The 18,737-nt window shown below is 34.2% G+C and overlaps 2 protein-coding genes across 2 annotated transcripts; both read right to left on the bottom strand.

Annotated features, from left to right (window-relative positions):
* Positions 1–405: 405 nt before the first annotated feature.
* On the bottom strand, positions 406–7,900 carry LOC101895253 (uncharacterized). Its single transcript, XM_011294190.3, has 4 exons — positions 7,573–7,900; positions 1,213–1,706; positions 780–1,146; positions 406–714 (listed from the first exon to the last, which is right to left on the bottom strand). Exons 1-4 carry the CDS (start codon positions 7,745–7,747, stop codon positions 518–520), a joined length of 1,233 nt encoding a protein of 410 aa, XP_011292492.3. The 5' UTR covers positions 7,748–7,900; the 3' UTR covers positions 406–517.
* A 139-nt stretch (positions 7,901–8,039) lies between these two features.
* On the bottom strand, positions 8,040–16,970 carry LOC105261802 (uncharacterized). The gene is made up of 4 exons (XM_059126525.1): positions 16,741–16,970; positions 13,844–14,313; positions 13,417–13,774; positions 8,040–8,367 (listed from the first exon to the last, which is right to left on the bottom strand). The coding sequence occupies exons 1-4, from the start codon at positions 16,925–16,927 to the stop codon at positions 8,168–8,170; spliced, it is 1,215 nt and encodes a 404-aa protein (XP_058982508.1). The 5' UTR covers positions 16,928–16,970; the 3' UTR covers positions 8,040–8,167.
* Between the last annotated feature and the right edge of the window lie 1,767 nt (positions 16,971–18,737).

The raw sequence follows: 18,737 nt of genomic DNA, 5'->3' as shown, positions 1-18,737 counted from the left end.
AAAAGTGGCATCTATATTGATTTCAGCTCTATTCTCTCGGCCAATACCAAATATAGTACCACTTAGTACTCAATTATAGAAAACAACAGAGACCTCAATATCAAGTTTGAGGATTGCAGCTATATCCCTTCATCCAATACGATATTAATTACCATTTAGTACTTTCTACAAATATAAGACAACCATCAGTACCAAATATAGTACCATTCAGTCCTTTTTAGACAATTATAGTTCAAACTTCCGAACCACTCCCATGTGTCCAGGCTATACTTGAACCTTTATACAAAATTTTAGATTTTAAGCTCTATCTGTTCATCCAATACCAAATTGTGCCAACTGTAGTACTATTTAGTACCTTTCGTGCACTTTTAGTACCAATTTTCAATAAATATTATTTTTTTATTTATTTTTTTTTTACAAAAGTTGTCCTAGTTATTTTTTTAAATAAATACACAGTCATTCTTCAGTCATTTGTTCCTTTGGGATACACTCAATTGTTTGACAAATATTTATGTTCCTAATCAAAATAGCCCTTGTTAGCCAACCAAGGTAGTAACTGTTGCATTTGTTTGCAATATCCTTCCCCAGTATACATGGCCTTCTGCATGGCACCTCCGTCATTCTTGTCACCCATCATGTTGTCCATGTTGAAGTCTTTTGTGGCGTTGGGATCCAGAAGGATTACTGGGAGACTCTTTAAGAGGACAGTATATCCTACGAAAGAAAAACGTTTTCGTTAAGAAAAAAATAGTTTCTTTAAAATTCCATGGCCTTCTTACCCATAAAACTGTAATCATACATCCACATATGAAGATCTCTCAGAGATGGCATCTTTTTGGAATAACCCAACAGCTTCAGATTTTCAATTAATTTCTGATGGTAGTACTGAATGAAATAGTCGTAATATTTCAGTTTGATGTCCAAGCTAGTAGAACTCAGAAGGAAGTATTGCAGATCAAGGGCGGGAGATGTGAAGCGACCAACTTGGAAATCAACCAGCAATGTGTTCAAAACATTATTCTTGTCATCATGTTGGAACATAATATTGTTCGACCAGCAATCACCATGGCTGAGGACATTGAAATCCTCCATGCTGCGGTTTTCCGAGTTCAAAATTTCTTTCAAGTATTTGGGCCGATAACTTATCTGGAACGAACGCCATCAAATACAAATATTCCAAACATTGATTGTTCATTCTTCAATTCATCTTACCAGCTTCTCTTTTAAATTCTCTGCCTTGTAGATAGGCAAACATTCTACCAGCACTTGCTCCTGTGGTTCCTGGGATTTAGCCAACATTTCCACCATACCATCCTTGAGCATTGGCGCCATCATCAGCGCTGGCAGGCCATTGTTGTTCACAATGTAGGTGGCGGAGGCAGCATGAAATTCTGCCAAAACTTCCAAGGCACTCTTGGCATGGTCCATATCAAGTCCCTCAAGGCGATTCATATTTTTGAAACCCTCTTGACGTACATCTTCCATGAGAATGACATCAAAACCCAAATCTTTGTCAAACGAATAGGCATTGGGTGCAATTTTTGTAACTTTGCCAGCCTTGCGATACATTTCATCGAAAACGGGAAACAGTTCATAGTAGCAGATTCGTTCACGTTTAAAGGAATTCATCATGCCAATCATGGCTTGAGCCTGTGCTGAAGTCGGAGGTATCTTCAGCATATATTTGCAGATTTTTGTCGAACCATCTAAGAGGGGAAATAACATAAATTTTAGTATGTTAATTTCGGTATTATGAAAATGTATTTTAAATGGATAAATGCGAACGCTGTTCTGACCCTTTACGGTTAGACTAATATAAATTACACTGTGCGACAAAATTATTTTTTTTTAATAATTACAGGAAAAATCCAGCTCATTATAAAAGTAGAGCGTTTCGGCGTTTTAATAGTTTACATCGCAAAATAACTAAAATAGAAAGGTCAAGCTCCCACCCCTTCCATATTTTCGGATTAAGATTTCTTAGAATCTGTTGACTTTAGATATTATTTTTAAGAAAATTACATTCAAAATCTGTTAGACAAGCAGTAAAAACTTTTACAAAATTTTCACTTGTAGTTCATAAATTTCGATCATAATTTTCTTAAAAACTATAGTACCTAGATGTATGATTTATTCTGAGATTTGTAATGAAATGTTGTCCGGAATATTTCATCTTTTGACACTTTTGCCTAAAACCAAATTTTATTTTTATTTCAAATGTCAACTGGAAAAAAATTCGAGCAAAAATTGATCATTTTTTTTTGGCAACATTGATAGAAAAAAAAATCTTGATATATAATGAATATAGAGATTTCTTTTCTTTGGTGACTTATAGTAAAATTTGATGAAGAACATTTTTGTCTTTGACGTTGTCTTTCTACAAAGGGGATTTGTAGGAATATTTTGCATAAATTCACATAGATTACGTATTTGGCCTTACAATTGTGGTGGTGACTTTTAATTCCCTCTACTATTTATAAGGAAATTAAATGTAAAATGTAAAAAAGTTCAGTTGAAATAAGCCATTATAATTTTAAAAATTCCAATTAACTGTCTTACGAACTTTAAGAACCAATTTTACGATGTCTCTTTTGAAAAATATATAGCTAAAATCATCAAAATTCGGAATATTGAGAGATACAGTTATATGTAGGACTAGCTGAACCCGGTGCGCTTCGCTACCCTTTTTGATTTTGTATGCATTCAAGATTTTATTTACGAATATATGTTGGTTAAAAAACAACAAATTTAAAAATTAAAAAAACAAATTGTTGTACTTCTTTAATGCGTAAATAACCAAAACCATTAGAAAAGCAGTAATATGACATACATACACGAAGGGTTTGTCCTTCGGATTTATTTATTTCATAGCAAATACCAAGCGTGCAGTAAACTGCAATCTTTTGAAGTTGAGTGGCATTTCTATTGCAATTAGTGAATTCGAGATAGCAACATACTTCGCCGTAATAAGCGTATTTCAAATCAATTGTTGTATCGTTTTTAAGTGTTAGCCTAAGGCGTTGTAGGTCAATGGTTCTTATTAAAATCATATGCCAATCTGATCCGATTTAAATATAATTTAAAAAAAATACTTTTACACCAAACTCCGCCACACCTTTCATATTTCATTGAAATTGGTTCGTCAAATATGTGAAATCGGCCGATAATATACATATGGGAGCTATATCCAAATCTTAACTAATTTCCAATTAATTTGTCACATTTATTATTGTAACCAAATTCCGCCACACATTCTGAATTTCATTGGTATCGGTCATATATATCATGTTTGGTGCATAACATATATAAAATCGGCCGAAATATATATGAGAGCTATATCCAAATCTCAACTGATTTCAATATAATTTGGCAATTTTTTCTCGTGCCAGATTTTGTCTTTCTGGCTTTGGGTGAGTATATATATGGGAGCTATAATCAAATCTGAGCGTATTTGAATATAATTTGTCAAATTTATTTTTGTACCAAATTTAGCCACTCATGCCGAATTTCATTGGAATCGGAAATACGTATCGTGTTTTGTGCATCAAATATGTGAAATCGATCGAAAATATATATGAGAGCTATATCCAAATCTGAACCGATTTTAATATAATTTGACAAATGTATATTTGTTTTAATTTCCGCTACACATTCCAAATTTCATTGAAATTAGAGATACATAGCGTGTTTGGTGCATCAAATACATGAAATCGGTCGAAAATATATATGGGAGCTATATCCAAATCCGAACCGATTTCAATATAATTTGGGAAATCAATTTTTTAGATAAAATCTATCACACGTTTCAAATTTCATTGAAATTGGGGATACATAGCGTGTTTAGTGCATCAAATGCTTGAAATCGGCCAAAAATATATATGGGAGCTATATCCAAATCTGAACCGATTTCAATATAATTTGACAAATTTATTTTCAGATTAAATCACTTCACACATTCCAAATTTCATTGGCATCGAACATTCATATTGTGTTTGAGGCATCAAATTAACGAAATCGGTCGAAAATATATATGGGATCTATATCCAAATCAGATTAGAATATAAATTGGCAAACTTATTTTTGTTCCAAATTCCGCTACGTATTCCAAATTTGGAGACTGTATCTTCAACCAATCAATAGATATGTGCATATAAAATCTAAATTTTTGGGAGGTAACATACAAACATTTTCCTCTTTTATAGATATAGATTCACTAAGACGTGAATTTGTGTGACGGACGGGCATAACTAAATCAAAATTGAATTTTATTTTGATCAAGAATTAATATATATGTTGGGGTCTATAATTTATATTTCGAGGTGTTACAATCGCAATGACAAACCTAATATATTCTCCATACTATGGTAGAGGGTATAATATATTTGTAGAATATTTTTTCTGGCTACGATCCCGTTTAAATATAGTTTTAACTATATATAATAAAAAAGGACCAACACCCCCATTTGTTGGCTCGCTTATGGCTTAAAATTTCTGACTGAAATAAGCTTCACATTATTATCTGTAATATTGCCGACGAAATTTTGTACCTAAAATGAACGGATTCTATAAAAACTTAAACCGAAATTTTCCAAAAGTGCGGAGGAAGGGGAAATTTATCTCCTCTATTTTGATTCCTTTATGATGTAAACTTCCAAAACACCGATACACCTGTCTTCTATTTTTAGCATTACTTTCATAATCTGCTGGATTTTTTCCCGTAATTATATGTTATATATCCTCAGCTTTAGATCTAAAGAGGTTACAGTTAATTTTCATACAAGCAACATCGAAATATGAGTTCTTTGATCTAAATCCGTTGTATGAGATCAACTAGCCATGTCCGTCTGCTTTCAAACATGGTACATTGTAATATTTTTACCGAACATTAATTAAGATTGCAAATAAGCAATATCTGTCCACTTTTTCTTGTGCCTCACTCAAAAGTTAATAAAATATGAAAAAATAATATAAGTGTCATATTAAGCGAAGTGAGTACCCAATATAGTTCAAAAGTGGTACTTTGTAATATTTAGTCAAGACTTATGGTGGTTTCGAAAAATAACTCTCTCTCTCTCTCCAACAAAAGGATACCCTACAACACTATAATATATTAAAAAACCCATTTAGTTCGATTTCATTTTTGAAATAATGTCATACAGTTATTTAAAATGTGACCCTTGACGTTGTCCAATATTTACGCCCTCTGTCGTATTCAAAACAAATTCATACAAACTTGTGGGCCATTTTAACTGCTAAATATAATCCGATGGTAATAAAAAAGCTAGACTTTTGTCTTGTTCTAAACTGTAGTCTCATGTAAAGTTTCGTGTCTATTGGTTTTTTATTGTGACCTATTGAGCGATAAATTTTCAGTTTTTGGTTAATTTCAACACCTAAATATTTTGCTAACATATTCGAAAAACAATTTACCCCATGGTAAATATCATATATTATAACCCAAAAAACTGTCGTATGGTGTAAAAAAGTTTCAAATCAAATAGAAAAAAAAGTAACAAAAAATCAGTAAGAAAATGTCAAAATGTCTATATGATACCCTACACCACTATGCATATCTGTAGAGCTCCCGTAACAAAAGAATTTACACGAATTACATCATACCACCTATCAACATTTGGCTTTAGAGGTTATAGCTTGATTTTAGAGGGAACTTGTAATTTAAACTGAATTTGACGGAGGCATTTTAATCTTTTGTACCAATTAATATAGGTATGATATCACTTCGAAAAGGATTATAATAAGAAAATATAAACCGGAGCCGAGTTCCACAAAACGGAAACATACGTCCCGAAATTCACTTCATTAAGGATGGTAGCAGCCATTATTTTTACGGTAAATCTTAAATCGGTTTAAGGATAAATATGGAAGCCATATCTAAATCTTAGCCGATCTCAATAAAATGTGGCAAAGGTATTTCCGGGCTCTTTAAAATATCTGGTACCAAATATCATTGATGTCGAATGGATATTACGAATTTAAGAGATCTAAACACCAAATCGTATAAAACCTATATGTGGGAGCTATAGCTATACCTGAACCGATTTTTTCCGATTCGGTCGGATTCAGGACTTTTGGTCAGATATTGCCCATTTGGTGCACAATTAACCCGAAATCGATTGAAGATATATATGGGAGCTATATCCAAATCTGAACCGATCTTGATCAAATATGGCAGAGGTATTTCCGAGCTCTATAAGATATCTGGTACCGAATATCATTGTTGTCGAACGTATATTACAAATTTAAGGGATTTAAACACCAAAGCGGATAAAACCTAAATATGGGAGCTCTAGCTATATCTGAACCGATTTTCTCCAAATTCGATGGACTTTTGGACTGATATTGGCCATTTGGTGCACATTTAACCCCAAATCGGTTGAGGATATGGGAGCTATATTCAAATCTGAATTTAGTCGTAAATGCCAAAATTCAGTCCATTTGGGCTGATATTAGTCATTCGGTGGCAAATAAAACTGATATCGAATAAAGATATATGTGGGAGCTATATCCAAATCTGAACCGATCTTGATAAAATTGGATACACTTATTTTAGAGCTGTATTTGATATCTGGTACCAAAGATCATTATTGTGGAATGCATATTACGCTTTTGAGGGTCTTTAAACCCCAAATCGGAAAAAACATGTATGGGAGCTATAGCTGTATCTGAACCGATGTTCTCCAAATTTAATTAACTTGTTTCTAGACTGAATTCGGTGATATGTACCGAAATACAGGTCATTTGGACTTATATTGTCAATTTGATGCACAATTAACCCGAAATCGGTTGAAGATATATGGGAGCTATATCTAACTCTGATCTGATTATCACCGGTTTCAATAGGGATCGTCCTTGGGCCACACAAATATTGTTTGGAAAATTTCATCTCAATCGGATAATAAATGCGACTTGCATTTTGTTCACAAGAATACGTGGACAGACGGACGGAAGGAAGGACAGACGGACTGACACGCATAAATCGACTCAGAAAGTGATTCTATAACGATCCTCAAAAGTAACTATGAGTCTGTCTCGCTTCTTTCTGCCTGTTACAAACATATTCACAAAGACATAATACCATTAACACAGGGTATAAATATTTGTTTGGCATATTTTTATTCGATTTTTTAGGTTGTATTCTTATTTGCCAAGAGACCATTCTGAATTGGTGAGAATTGTTAAAATTTGGTCTTACTAACATCCCCTTCTTTGATATATGAGATTGTAGATATTTTGCTATAAATAAATGGGATGTCGGCATTAATGTAACTGTCAGAAGTGACCTTTTGGTGTAGTTGCTATTCCTGGACTAAAAATATTAGCTCTCGTAAAATACATAAGTCTTGTAAAATTCGAAATTATTCCTTAGTTCTCTTCAACGTTTGCTCATTGCAATATTCCTACTAACATTTGATTTAGTGTGCAGACTTTCTAAATTGTTTCCATTTTCAATGACTACCTTATCCTTTTTATCCACTTATTAAAAATTCATGTTAAACGTATACCATTCCCATCTTTACCACACACCCTTTAATTGTTCCCTCTCAGACTTACCCTTTAAAGCTGCCTCAATTTCAATAGCCCACAATATCGATAGGAAATTCTCTCCAGCAGCAAATGGAGTATCTGCTGTAAATTTGGTGATTTTATCAAAGTTTTCAACATTTTTCTCCAATACACTGACAAACAAATCAGCTGTTAACCATTCTGGCACCGGGGTTGCAGTCATTTCCGTAAACGTTTACTCAATTTCCCACGGACTATTTGTTTCAAAAATTTAAACCAACTAAAATCGTTTAATCGAAAACTAAAAGTTTTTATAGAAAAGTTTCGTCGCGTGCCACATTTCTTTATCAATTCGCTTGGAATCTAATCGTCATTACTCATAATACGTCTGACCAGATATAAGTCCAAATCACTCGATATTTTGCGATTTGTACACTAGCAACAAATTTAGAGAATTTATCAAAATTCAAATACTAATGATAAGATTGGAAACAAAATAAAAACGCTCTCTCATTCTATGATAGTTGGAATATATATTTTTTATTTAAATTTTTTTGCATTTATAAGTTCTTCTTCTCCGCAGTTAGTTTTCTTTTTATCAAAGCACTTTTAGCTACCCCTGTTCTCTGTTATCTTTTCTAGGTCACACCTCAAGTAGTGCCTTATTTTCCATCCATGGCAGCAGTTTTTGAATTTGTTGGCAATAATTCTCTTGTCCGTACATGACTTTCAATAATCGATCATTGCGTTCGCATGGATCAGCAGAACAATCTGCTGAGACAGCACAATCTTGGATGGGATCCCAAAGTGCAAGCGGCAGCACCTGCGTCACGGCTTCAAAAGCTAGAAGTAAACAAATAATTATATATTATTATGTCGGTAGTATCTCCCTCATTAACAATTGATTAGATTAGTATTGGAAATTCCCATACCGAATATCTCTATAAGGTAATTCGTTGCATATCGTGTATTGATCGTCAAAAAAGATGACGTATGAAAACTGACTAAGTTCTTTGAAATACTCGAAATCGAAATGCGCGTGTAAATATGAAAGTTGACAACGATTTTTATGTTACCTACATTTTTACCTAAAAATTTCCCTCCATTATTCAGAAAGTAATATCGTTAAAAAATGACTAGAAGTACCTAGGTCCATTACTCGAATCTGCCCGCAATTCCTTTTAGACCCAAAATGACGAATATCAGGACGGTTTAAGCACTGTACACAAAGCGGGGCTCATATTGAATGTTTTCTACCAGAGCTAGTAAATCTAAACATTTGTATACCCTCCACCTTGGAAAAGAGGGTATAGTAACTTTGTCATTCTGTTTGTAACATCCCCAAATATTCGTCGTAGGCCCTATAAAGTATATATATTCATAATCAGCATAACATTCTGAGTCGACATAACGATGCCAGCTTGCCTGTTGAAATCACTATACAGGCCACATTTTTTGACATAGAGCATCAAAATTTAGCAGAACAATTTGTATTGTGGTTGATATTGAAAATGGGATATATCGGTCCACGTTTTGGTATAGTCTCCATATAACGGTAACTCCCGATATTCGGTATTTTCATGATTTTTGCCACAGTTTTTAACGGATTTGCCTGAAAATCAGTATTTGTAGATCATTAAGGGTCCTAATTCTTGTGGCGAAACATTGTATGTATAGGTCTACGCTTTGGTATAGCCCCTATATAACGCCAAATTTTTTTCACGGATTTGTCTAAAAATTTGTATTCTTTGGTCACAATGGCTCCGATGGCGAAACATTGCTTGTATAGGTCCACGTTTTGATATAGCCCCCATATAACGGTACCTCCCGATATTCGCTATTTTGATGGTTTTTGTCACATTTTTTTCGGATTTGTCTAAAAATTGGTATTTGTTGGTCTTATTGGGTTCTAATGTTTCTACTACCGTAAGGTGGAGAGTATTAAAAGTTCGGCCCAGCCGAACATAATGTTTTTTATTTGTTTTTTTTTTTAATGAGACTACTAGTTACCAAATATAGACAGGGTCGGTTATATGGGGACTATTTGAAATATGGATCTGTATGGACAAGTTTCAGTAGGTTGTTCCCATTACTTACACCAAATTTCATATTTCAAATATTTACTGTCACGAAAATACTAAATGTCGAGAGGTACCGTTATATGCGGGCCATAAGTGACCTTGTATAGAAAAAGCTCATCCGGAGATAGTCTACCATGTGTGAACTCTAAATATCAACTTTAAAAAAATGCCATGGTAACGGAAAGCTTCACATACTAAGTTGAAAAATATTGCTAAAACATAGAAATACCGATAAGAGGGAGTTACAGAAACATGGAATCTATTCCATAATTTGGAACTGTACTGATATTGAAAGGTCCATATTGACCATTTTCAATATTAAAAATTCCACGAACCTCAAACACATTTAAGCAAATCTTTGTAGACCTATTTCATTTTATTCAGAAGATAAAATGATTTCCACAGACGGACAGACGCACGGACATGGCTAAATCGACATAGAATCTTATGCTGATCAGGAATGAACTTTTTGTGGTCTTTCGAAGACTTATAAATGTATGGCAGGGTATAAAAGTGGAAAAAACTCTAAGATCTGCAGGTTTGACACCTGAATATCCTCATTTGGTACCAGAGAGAATGGTCCATTGTAACCTATTGCAATTGGTAGAAATATTGGCAAAATTCAAGAACAATTGTAGTTTAGTTTTTATATTATTTTCTAATAGTTATGAAGTGTGGAGCAGATACTAGAAGGACTAGGACAATATTCTCCATTCTTGCGCCAGAAATTGCATTGATACAAATTTTAATATTTGGAATATTAAAATAAAATTTTTTGATAATTTTACACTTTTTGGGGGATTTACAAGAAGCAGTGGACCTATATTACTCATATCTCAACACGATCCATGTGTTGTAATTATATTACATTGAATAAAGGAATCGGATACTGCATTCGAGAATTATGGTGCGCACCAGCCAACCAGTCCGACAAACGGATGGACACCGCTAGATCGGTGCCAAATGTCCTGAAACGTACTTCGAACAAGTTTAGTTTTAAATTGCAACTGCTAACGAAATCGGTTAATGAATTCAGTAAAATTCTTCAAAATACTATAAAGTGGGCGGTACCGTGATATTGGTGCCATAACAAAACGTGAACCTACAAAAACCATTTTCTGCTATTTTACACTACTTCATAAGAAGGAGGTAACATTATATCTATGCGAAAACTTTATAGGTTCTCCAAAAAATTTACGGAGGCGTTACAAACGGAATAACATGAATACCACCACTGAATCTCTTAAAATTTATATAAATATCATATCTATCTATCTATCATATCATATCTATCATGCTAATATCAGGTGTGAAAAGGAAAACTATCTGCCCATAGCTCCCCCATTTTTGAATAACAATAACAAGATAAAAAAAACACCTAAATTCGGCCGGGACGAACTTTTAATACCCTTCAGCATTTAAAAAAAAACATCGAAATGTGCAAAAGTATTATTTTTTTGTCATAGGCTGTAGTACCGATTTCGAACTTCAAATACGAGATTTGAAACAATTCCGTTGAATAATGTTGCTAATATTAAATACCGAATAAAGGGAGGTACCGTTATATGTGGGCTATACGAAGACATGGACATGGGTAAACAATTTGCCGTCATAGGTTGTAGTACTCAGTATGAGCTTCAAACTTTAAATACGAAATTAGAAACAATTCCGGTCAAAAATATCGCTAAAATCATAAAAATACCTAATATCGCGGACTATCGTTTTAGGGGGCTATACCATATAGTGGACATATATCGACAATTCTCTTCCAGTACTCCAGAACTTCTTGAGCGAATTTTCGAACAGTTCCCTTTGGAAAGTTCGGGTAAAATATGGGGGATATATCGTGGACCTATATTTACATGTATCTCCAGTAGGTAAAATAATCAGAAGGAATTCTTCGTGTGGAATTTCAGACAATTCCATTGAAAAAATGTGGTTACAATCATCAAAATACCGAATATCAGGAGGTACCGTTATATGGGGGCTATACGATATCGTAAACCTATAAATACAATTCTCTTCCAGGGGGACAAACTACTCAAAAAGAACTCCTTGAGTGAATTTTCAGACAATTTCATTAAAAAATGTGGCTAAAATCCTCAAAAATACCGAATATCGGGTGGTAGCGTTATATGGAAGCTATACGATATTGTGGACGGATATAGCCCATTTTCGAACTAGATCTGCCTTCGCACAAAAGACAGAATTGTTGATTTTGTTGTTCTTAAAATGATTTTTATACCCTCCACCATACATAGTATGGAGGGTATATTAAGTTCGTCATTCCATTTGTAACTCATCGAAATAATCATTTTAGACCCAACAAAGTATATATATTCTTGATCAGCTTAAAATTCTAAGACGATTTAGCCCTGTCCATCCGTCTGTCTGTCCGTCCGTCCGTCTGTACGTCTGTTGTAATCACGCTACAGTCTAAACGAATTAAGATAGGAAGCTAAAATTTTGCACAGATCTCTCTTTTGTCTGCAGGCAGGTCAAGTTCGAAGATTGGCTATATCGGTCCACGATATCGTATAGCCCCCATATAAAGGTAACCTCCGATATTCGGTATTTTGAAGATGTTAGCCTCATTTTTCAATGGAAGTGTCTGAAATTCCACAAAAGGAGTCCCTTGTGAAAAAGAATTGCCTTCTACCCTCTGAAAAAGAATGGTCTATATAGGTCCACGATATCGTATATCCCCCATATAACGGTACCCCTGATATTCGGTATTTTGATAACTTTACCCACATTTTTCAACGGATTTGTCTGAAAATCCACACAAGGAGTTCTTTATGAGCACTTTACCCCCCGAAAGGGAATTGCCTATATAGGTGCGCAATATCGTATATCCCCCATATAACGGTACCCCCCGATATTCAGTAGTTTGATGATTTTAGCTACTTTTTCCAATGGAATTATCTGAAAATCCACACAAGGGAACTTTACACCCAGATATAGATTTGTCTTAATAGGTCCACAATATCATATATACTCCCATATATCGGCACCTTCCTATATTAGATATTGTAAAGATTTAAAATAAAATTTAAAGGATTTTATTTTTTTGTAAATTTTCTAATTCGTTCCAAATGGTGGAGGGTATTCAAAGTTCGGCCCTACCGAACTTACTGCTTTTTACTTGTTTTTATCTCACCCTGTATATTGATAATATTCTGCCACCATGGGAGAAAGCCATTACGATCTAAAAGTTGAAAATTCCGAATGCACTGTTATATGTGGGTTAGGAAAAACGTTACCCATAGGAACAATGTTTTAAAACGGGCGTAAGACCCATTTCAAATTAAAAATATTTCATTTGAGAAATGTGGCTAATATAGACATAATACCAAATATCGGGAGGTACTGTTATATGAGAGCTATATAAAAACGTAAACACAATCAACTATATCAGACGAACTACAGGTATAATACATTAAACTATTCCGCTAGAAGATGTGATTTAATTCCTCAAAATGCCGAATATCGGGAGGTATTCAAAAACGATACTCAATACCATTCATACTGGGCAGAATGCAAACTATAAAGCCAAACTTCAAAGCTCTACTCCATATTATTTGGACTGTATCCTGATTCAAGAAAACAGCAATTTTAAATCGACTTATAATTTTGTGCTGACCTCGAATATATATACTTTATGGGGTGTCCGACAGATATTTGGAAGTATTACATACGGAATGACAAATTTAATTAAATCGACACTGGTAGTGATCATTTCTAAACATAAACATATTAAAACGTCGAAAATGTCGAAATGAAATACCGAAATCGAATTAAGTATACTTACCCCATTTATTATTTTTCAACAAATCGTAATGTAACTCCGATAACTTTGGCACATCACCCTTATACTTCAGCAGTTTGAAACAGCCGATCAATTGATCATAATAAAATTTGACATAATATTCAAATTTGTTTAACTTCTCATCCAAATTGGTTGACGATAACAACAAATACCAAAGATCCTTGGCAGGGTTGCCATATGAACATGAACCCAGATTTGTGAAAACAAAATCCTTAATATTGCCAAAAGCATCTATTTGGAATAACATATTATCCAAATTGGCATTACCCAACAAAAGTACTTGAAATTCTTGCTGATTTGAGAATGGACGATTTTCCAAAAATTGGGTTTGTAAAGATTTCTAAATGAATTAAAAATATAAAATTAGTTCCTGTTTACAACAACGAAAATTAATAAAGGATGCACTTACAATCTTATCTTCATAGTGTTTCAAACTATAGCCACGTAAATTTTCATAGAATATGCGATCGGCTAGGATTTGAGTTTCCTTGGTAGCGTTGCAAAATGTTCTCCTGGACTTTATGTCAAATTTGGCACCAACCACACTCGCTGCATGAAATGCCGCCAAGTTTTTCAAAGCTATTTCCATTTGTTTGCTGCTCAGACCACCAGATTGCTGAATACATCTGTAACCCTTGTATTGCAAATCTTCGAAAAGGATGTAGTCCTCCGGAACAGGTTGTGGGAATTTATAAACCATTGGAGCAAAGTTAATGGGGGTATTCTCCTCTTCATATAATTTTCGAAACTTTGGCAAAATTTCAAAATTCACATCGTTTTCTTGAGCCAATGTGGAATTATTAAGATAGGGTAGAAATTTGTCACCGCTACTAAATGTTGCAGTTTTGAGAATGAAACCCATGACACGTCTCTTGCCATCTGAAATTAGAAAACATATTATGTGTATCAGTAATTGACATAAAAGGAGGAAAAACTATTGCAGCAACTAGAATTTAAGAGAAAACATGAATTAAAATATAATTTTCAGTAATGTTCCCATAGAATGATTCGAATTGTAGAATGGAATTTTAATCACTAGGGAATTAATGACCTAATTAGAAGTTTCCAATAAATAGAGTTCCACCATCTTCCGCATTTTTGGAAATATTTGGATTAAGATTCCTGCGAGTCCTTACATTTTTGGTATAAAGGCAATACTACTGATAACAAAACGGGGATTATTTCGGTCGAAAATGTTAACCCTCAAGCGATTCACAAAAAGGCGTCTTTTTGACCCTTCTTCAAAATATGGTTAAAAAATATTCTACAAAATGATTTGACATATAATTCTACTATAGGTCCCAAAATACATCAAAAGTCTTTGTCTTAACTAAACGGTTAAAGCCCTACTTCATTTGAGCTTAACCAAAATTTTCATACAAGGCATCATTCCAGCAACAAGGCATCATTTTAGAAAAATAACAACAAAGACAAAATTATTCTTAATTAAATTCTCTATCAACCTCTAAAAAAGAAATCTCTACTTCCATTATATATCTAGAAAATGTTAGCATCAATGTCGCCAAAAATGCGAAAATACTTTTTCATTTTTATACCCTTTATATATCCTAGGTCTCTTCGGACCAAATCCGTTTCAAGACATTTGGAGTCGTTCTAGCGATGTCCATCCGTCTGTCTGTCTGTCTGACTGGTGCGCACGATAACACGATAACTCTCGAAGAAAGTATCCGATTTGATCCAAAGTTTGTGCATCGTAATATTATTGTCAAACATAGATCGAGTTCGGAGATGGGCTTTATCGGTCCACTTCTTCTGGTACCTCGCACACAAAATGTCAAAATTTTCAAAAAAAAAAAAAAAATAATTTATTGCACAGAAAGAGAAAAGATAATTCGATTTTGCTCCAACTTTGCGAATACTAATATTATCATTAGTGCTTGGTAAGGTGAGAAAATGGACAATATCGGTCCACTCCAACAGGTACCTCCCCCACAAAGGGTCAAAATATTGAATAATCACAACTCATATGATGTAAGATTCCGAATGTCTTCAAATTTCACACATCTCAATAATTTTCTCGAACCCAACGTCTGGTGCGAAAATGGAATATGTCGGTCCTCTCCTTCTTTTGCCTCCCCCACAAAAGTAGAAATTTGAAAAAAAAAAAAATATTTTTGCACAGAAAGAGAAACGATAATCCGATTTTGCTCCAACTTAGCAAATACTAATATTTGCATCAGTGCTAAGACAGGTGCGAAAATGGACAATATCGATCCACTCCATCAAGTACCTGTCCCACAAAGGGTAAAAATTCATAATAATTACAACCCTTATAAAATGCGATGTAAAAGTCTGATTGCCTTCAAATTTCACACATCCCAATAATTTTATAAGCCCAAGGTCTGGTGCCAAGATGGAATATATCGGTCCATTGCTTCTGGTACCTCCCCCACAAAAAGCCGAAAATTTCAAAAAAAAAAAATATTTTCTGCGCAGAAGTAGAAGCAATAATCCGATTTTGTTCCAACTTTGCAAATCCTAATATCTGCGTCAGTTCTAGGTCAGGTGAAAAAATGGATAGTATCGGTCCACTCCATCAAGTACCTGTCCCACAAAGGGTAAAAATTTTAAATAATTATCACTCTTAAAAAATGTGATGTAAGAATCCGATTGCCTTCAAATTTCACACATCCCAATATTTTTATAAAAGCAAGTTTAATGTAAAGATGGAATATATCGGTCCACTCCTTCTTGTACCTCCCCAACAAAAGGTCGAAATTTTGAATATCCAATGGGCTCATAAAACGCGAAATTAATATACGATTTCATTTAGACTTGGCACATCTGAATATTTCTATCAACACAAGATCTGTTATTAAAACAGTAGAGATCGGACCATTTCTTGTGGTACCATTCCCACAAAGGGTCAAAGTTTTGAATAACCCAAGCGTTTATAAAATCCGAAATAAGCATCAGGTTCTCTTTATATTTCACACATCCCATTCTTTGCACTAACAAAAGATCCGTTGTAAAGATTTTGAATATCCATGAATCTCATAAAAAGCATGATTGGTATCCGATTCCATTCAAGTCTTGGTACATCTCTGAATTTCCATCAACACAACACAGTCCAACCTAGCACTTCGCAATATATATATCGTATTTACTTATGTCCGATACGAAATGGTCAATATTGGCCCATTCCTTCGGAACCTACTGCATAAGGGGTTTAACATTTGAATAATAATAAATGAAGTCGAAATGTTTTTAAATAATCGATCATTGGCTGAGAGTATATATCTGTCGGCAAAACCGGGTGATAGTATTTTACTTGTTTTTATTTACCTTTTGCTTCGTACTCGATTTTCACACCCAAATAATTATCTTTGCAATTATCCACACGTTTTGTTGAGAATTTAAGTATCTTCTGGAAATCGGCAACTTCTTTCGACAACAAATTCGCAAAAAGTTCTGTATTAACCCATTCCGGGGTTGCGGCGTCTACAACGGACATTTGTCTATCGACCACCATTTTTAAAAATAAACTGATTTCTGTATTATTGAAATTGTTTGCGAATCGAACTAAGCGAATTACTTCATAAGTATGTAGATGGTTGTTATCGCATAATTGGCTAAAAACATCGTTAGTGACGATAAGGTGTGACGATAAGACGATGTTATATGCACAATTTGTTGAAGGTGTTTGTTTTTTTTTTTTTAAATAGTTATCAATATTTTTGCACAATTTCCAACATGGGGGTATTGGGACGAATTGTAAATTTTGTTGTTATGTGCAACACCTTGTTGCCAAATTGTAGGTATTATTTTTATTTATTTATTTATTTAAAGCATAGTTTTAGGAGCAAAAATAACATGACATGCCTCGTTTACATTATGTCGTTTTGATAGCGTGTTTACATAGAACAGATTAATATAAAATATGTTAACACGGATAAATATTTGTATGTAAACGTACTTTTACTAAAATAAAGGTTGGGACTATGATAAAATCATAAAAGCAGTTTTATGCAATCTTAGGGCTACATTTTATATTTGATGTCTCTTCATTGGCAAAATTTTATATTACCATTCTACTTCGCCTATGACAAATGTGAAATAGGGTTATTCCAAGTATTGGCTAGCCCAATTGACAAAAAATATATGCTTCATGCCATGCTGCAGATAAGAGATCATTCACGATTTATATAATTTATGTCAATTGCCATGCGCAAATATTTAAGAAATAAAAATATGTGTTAACATTGACAAGGTCGGATACGTCGGAAAAGGGATTACCATGTCCGCAATAACAAATAAGACTATTTTTATTTTTGTTTGGCCCATAATTGGTCATTGGCCATAAAATATGCTTTTTTTATCCGGATCAACCCTGAAGTTTGATGTCAGCTCTATCCGATATTTATTGTAGGGTATAAATAAGAGTTGCAATATACTGATATTGATATTCGGTTATATACAGGATAAGATAAAAAACTGAAACAAAGTCAAATTTTATTTTTTTTTTAATTTTTATTGGATGAAAGCAAAAAATGTCGAAAATAGCGTAAAAATTTAAAATAATTTTAAATTTGTACGAATTGATCAGCTTCGGCACGAATTATGGCCTTCAAAAGGCCAATGAATTTTGACCCATTCCCGGCGAAGCGCTTGCGTGAGGTGACCGACTCTTTGGTATTTTTTAGTGCCAACCTTGCTTTCCAAAATACTCTAGACACAATAGTCCAACGGATTGGTATCCGGAGATTATGGTGGCGACTGTGCGGTAGAAATGAAGCAAGGAACCTCAATTTGTAACCATTTTTGGGTGGCGCGTGCTGAGTGCAATGGTGCTGAGTCCTGTTCAACACTTTCGGCCAAGCGAAGCAACTCTTTGACTCTTTTGAGCCTATTTTCTTTCGGTTGCGGTGTAAGTTCTAGCACTTTTTGGAATTCCAATGGCTTTACCCCGAGCTCATTTTTCAATATTTGCCGAATGGAATATTGCGATATGTTCAGCTCACGAGCCTTTTTTCAGCCACTGCGTCGCGGGTTTCTATCAAGTCGTTTCTTTACTTTTTCGCACCATTTCTGCTGATGTTGCTGTTTTCTTCCGTCCACTTCCTTGACGTCGGGCTACGCTACCAGTATCACGGTAACGAACGTACCATCGCAGACATAATCGATTTATTCACATTTTGACAGCATTTAGTAAAAATAATGGAATGTGTGAAATTTGAAGAGAACCGAATGCTTATTTCGTATTTTATGCTCGCTTTACTTATTCAAAATTTGGACCCTTTGTGGAGGCTATACCAGAAGGAATGGTCCGATCTCTACCATCT

The sequence above is a fragment of the Musca domestica genome, unplaced genomic scaffold (assembly GCF_030504385.1).
Source record: "Musca domestica strain aabys unplaced genomic scaffold, Musca_domestica.polishedcontigs.V.1.1 39, whole genome shotgun sequence".
NCBI lineage: Eukaryota > Metazoa > Arthropoda > Insecta > Diptera > Muscidae > Musca > Musca domestica.
This window is presented reverse-complemented; position numbering and strand designations above follow the sequence as displayed.

Excerpts from the sequence above, each read along its gene's own strand:
- LOC101895253 (XM_011294190.3), bottom strand. The coding sequence starts at position 7,747 with ATGACTGCAACCCCGGTGCCAGAATGGTTAACAGCTGATTTGTTTGTC. Across the intron at positions 1,707-7,572 it reads AATTGAGGCAGCTTTAAAGG|ATGGTTCGACAAAAATCTGC; the intron begins GTAAGTCTGAGA and ends TTCCCCTCTTAG. Across the intron at positions 715-779 it reads GTATGATTACAGTTTTATGG|GATATACTGTCCTCTTAAAG; the intron begins GTAAGAAGGCCA and ends TTTCTTTCGTAG.
- LOC105261802 (XM_059126525.1), bottom strand. The coding sequence starts at position 16,927 with ATGGTGGTCGATAGACAAATGTCCGTTGTAGACGCCGCAACCCCGGAA. Across the intron at positions 14,314-16,740 it reads AATCGAGTACGAAGCAAAAG|ATGGCAAGAGACGTGTCATG; the intron begins GTAAATAAAAAC and ends TTCTAATTTCAG. Across the intron at positions 8,368-13,416 it reads GTTGAAAAATAATAAATGGG|CTTTTGAAGCCGTGACGCAG; the intron begins GTAAGTATACTT and ends GTTTACTTCTAG.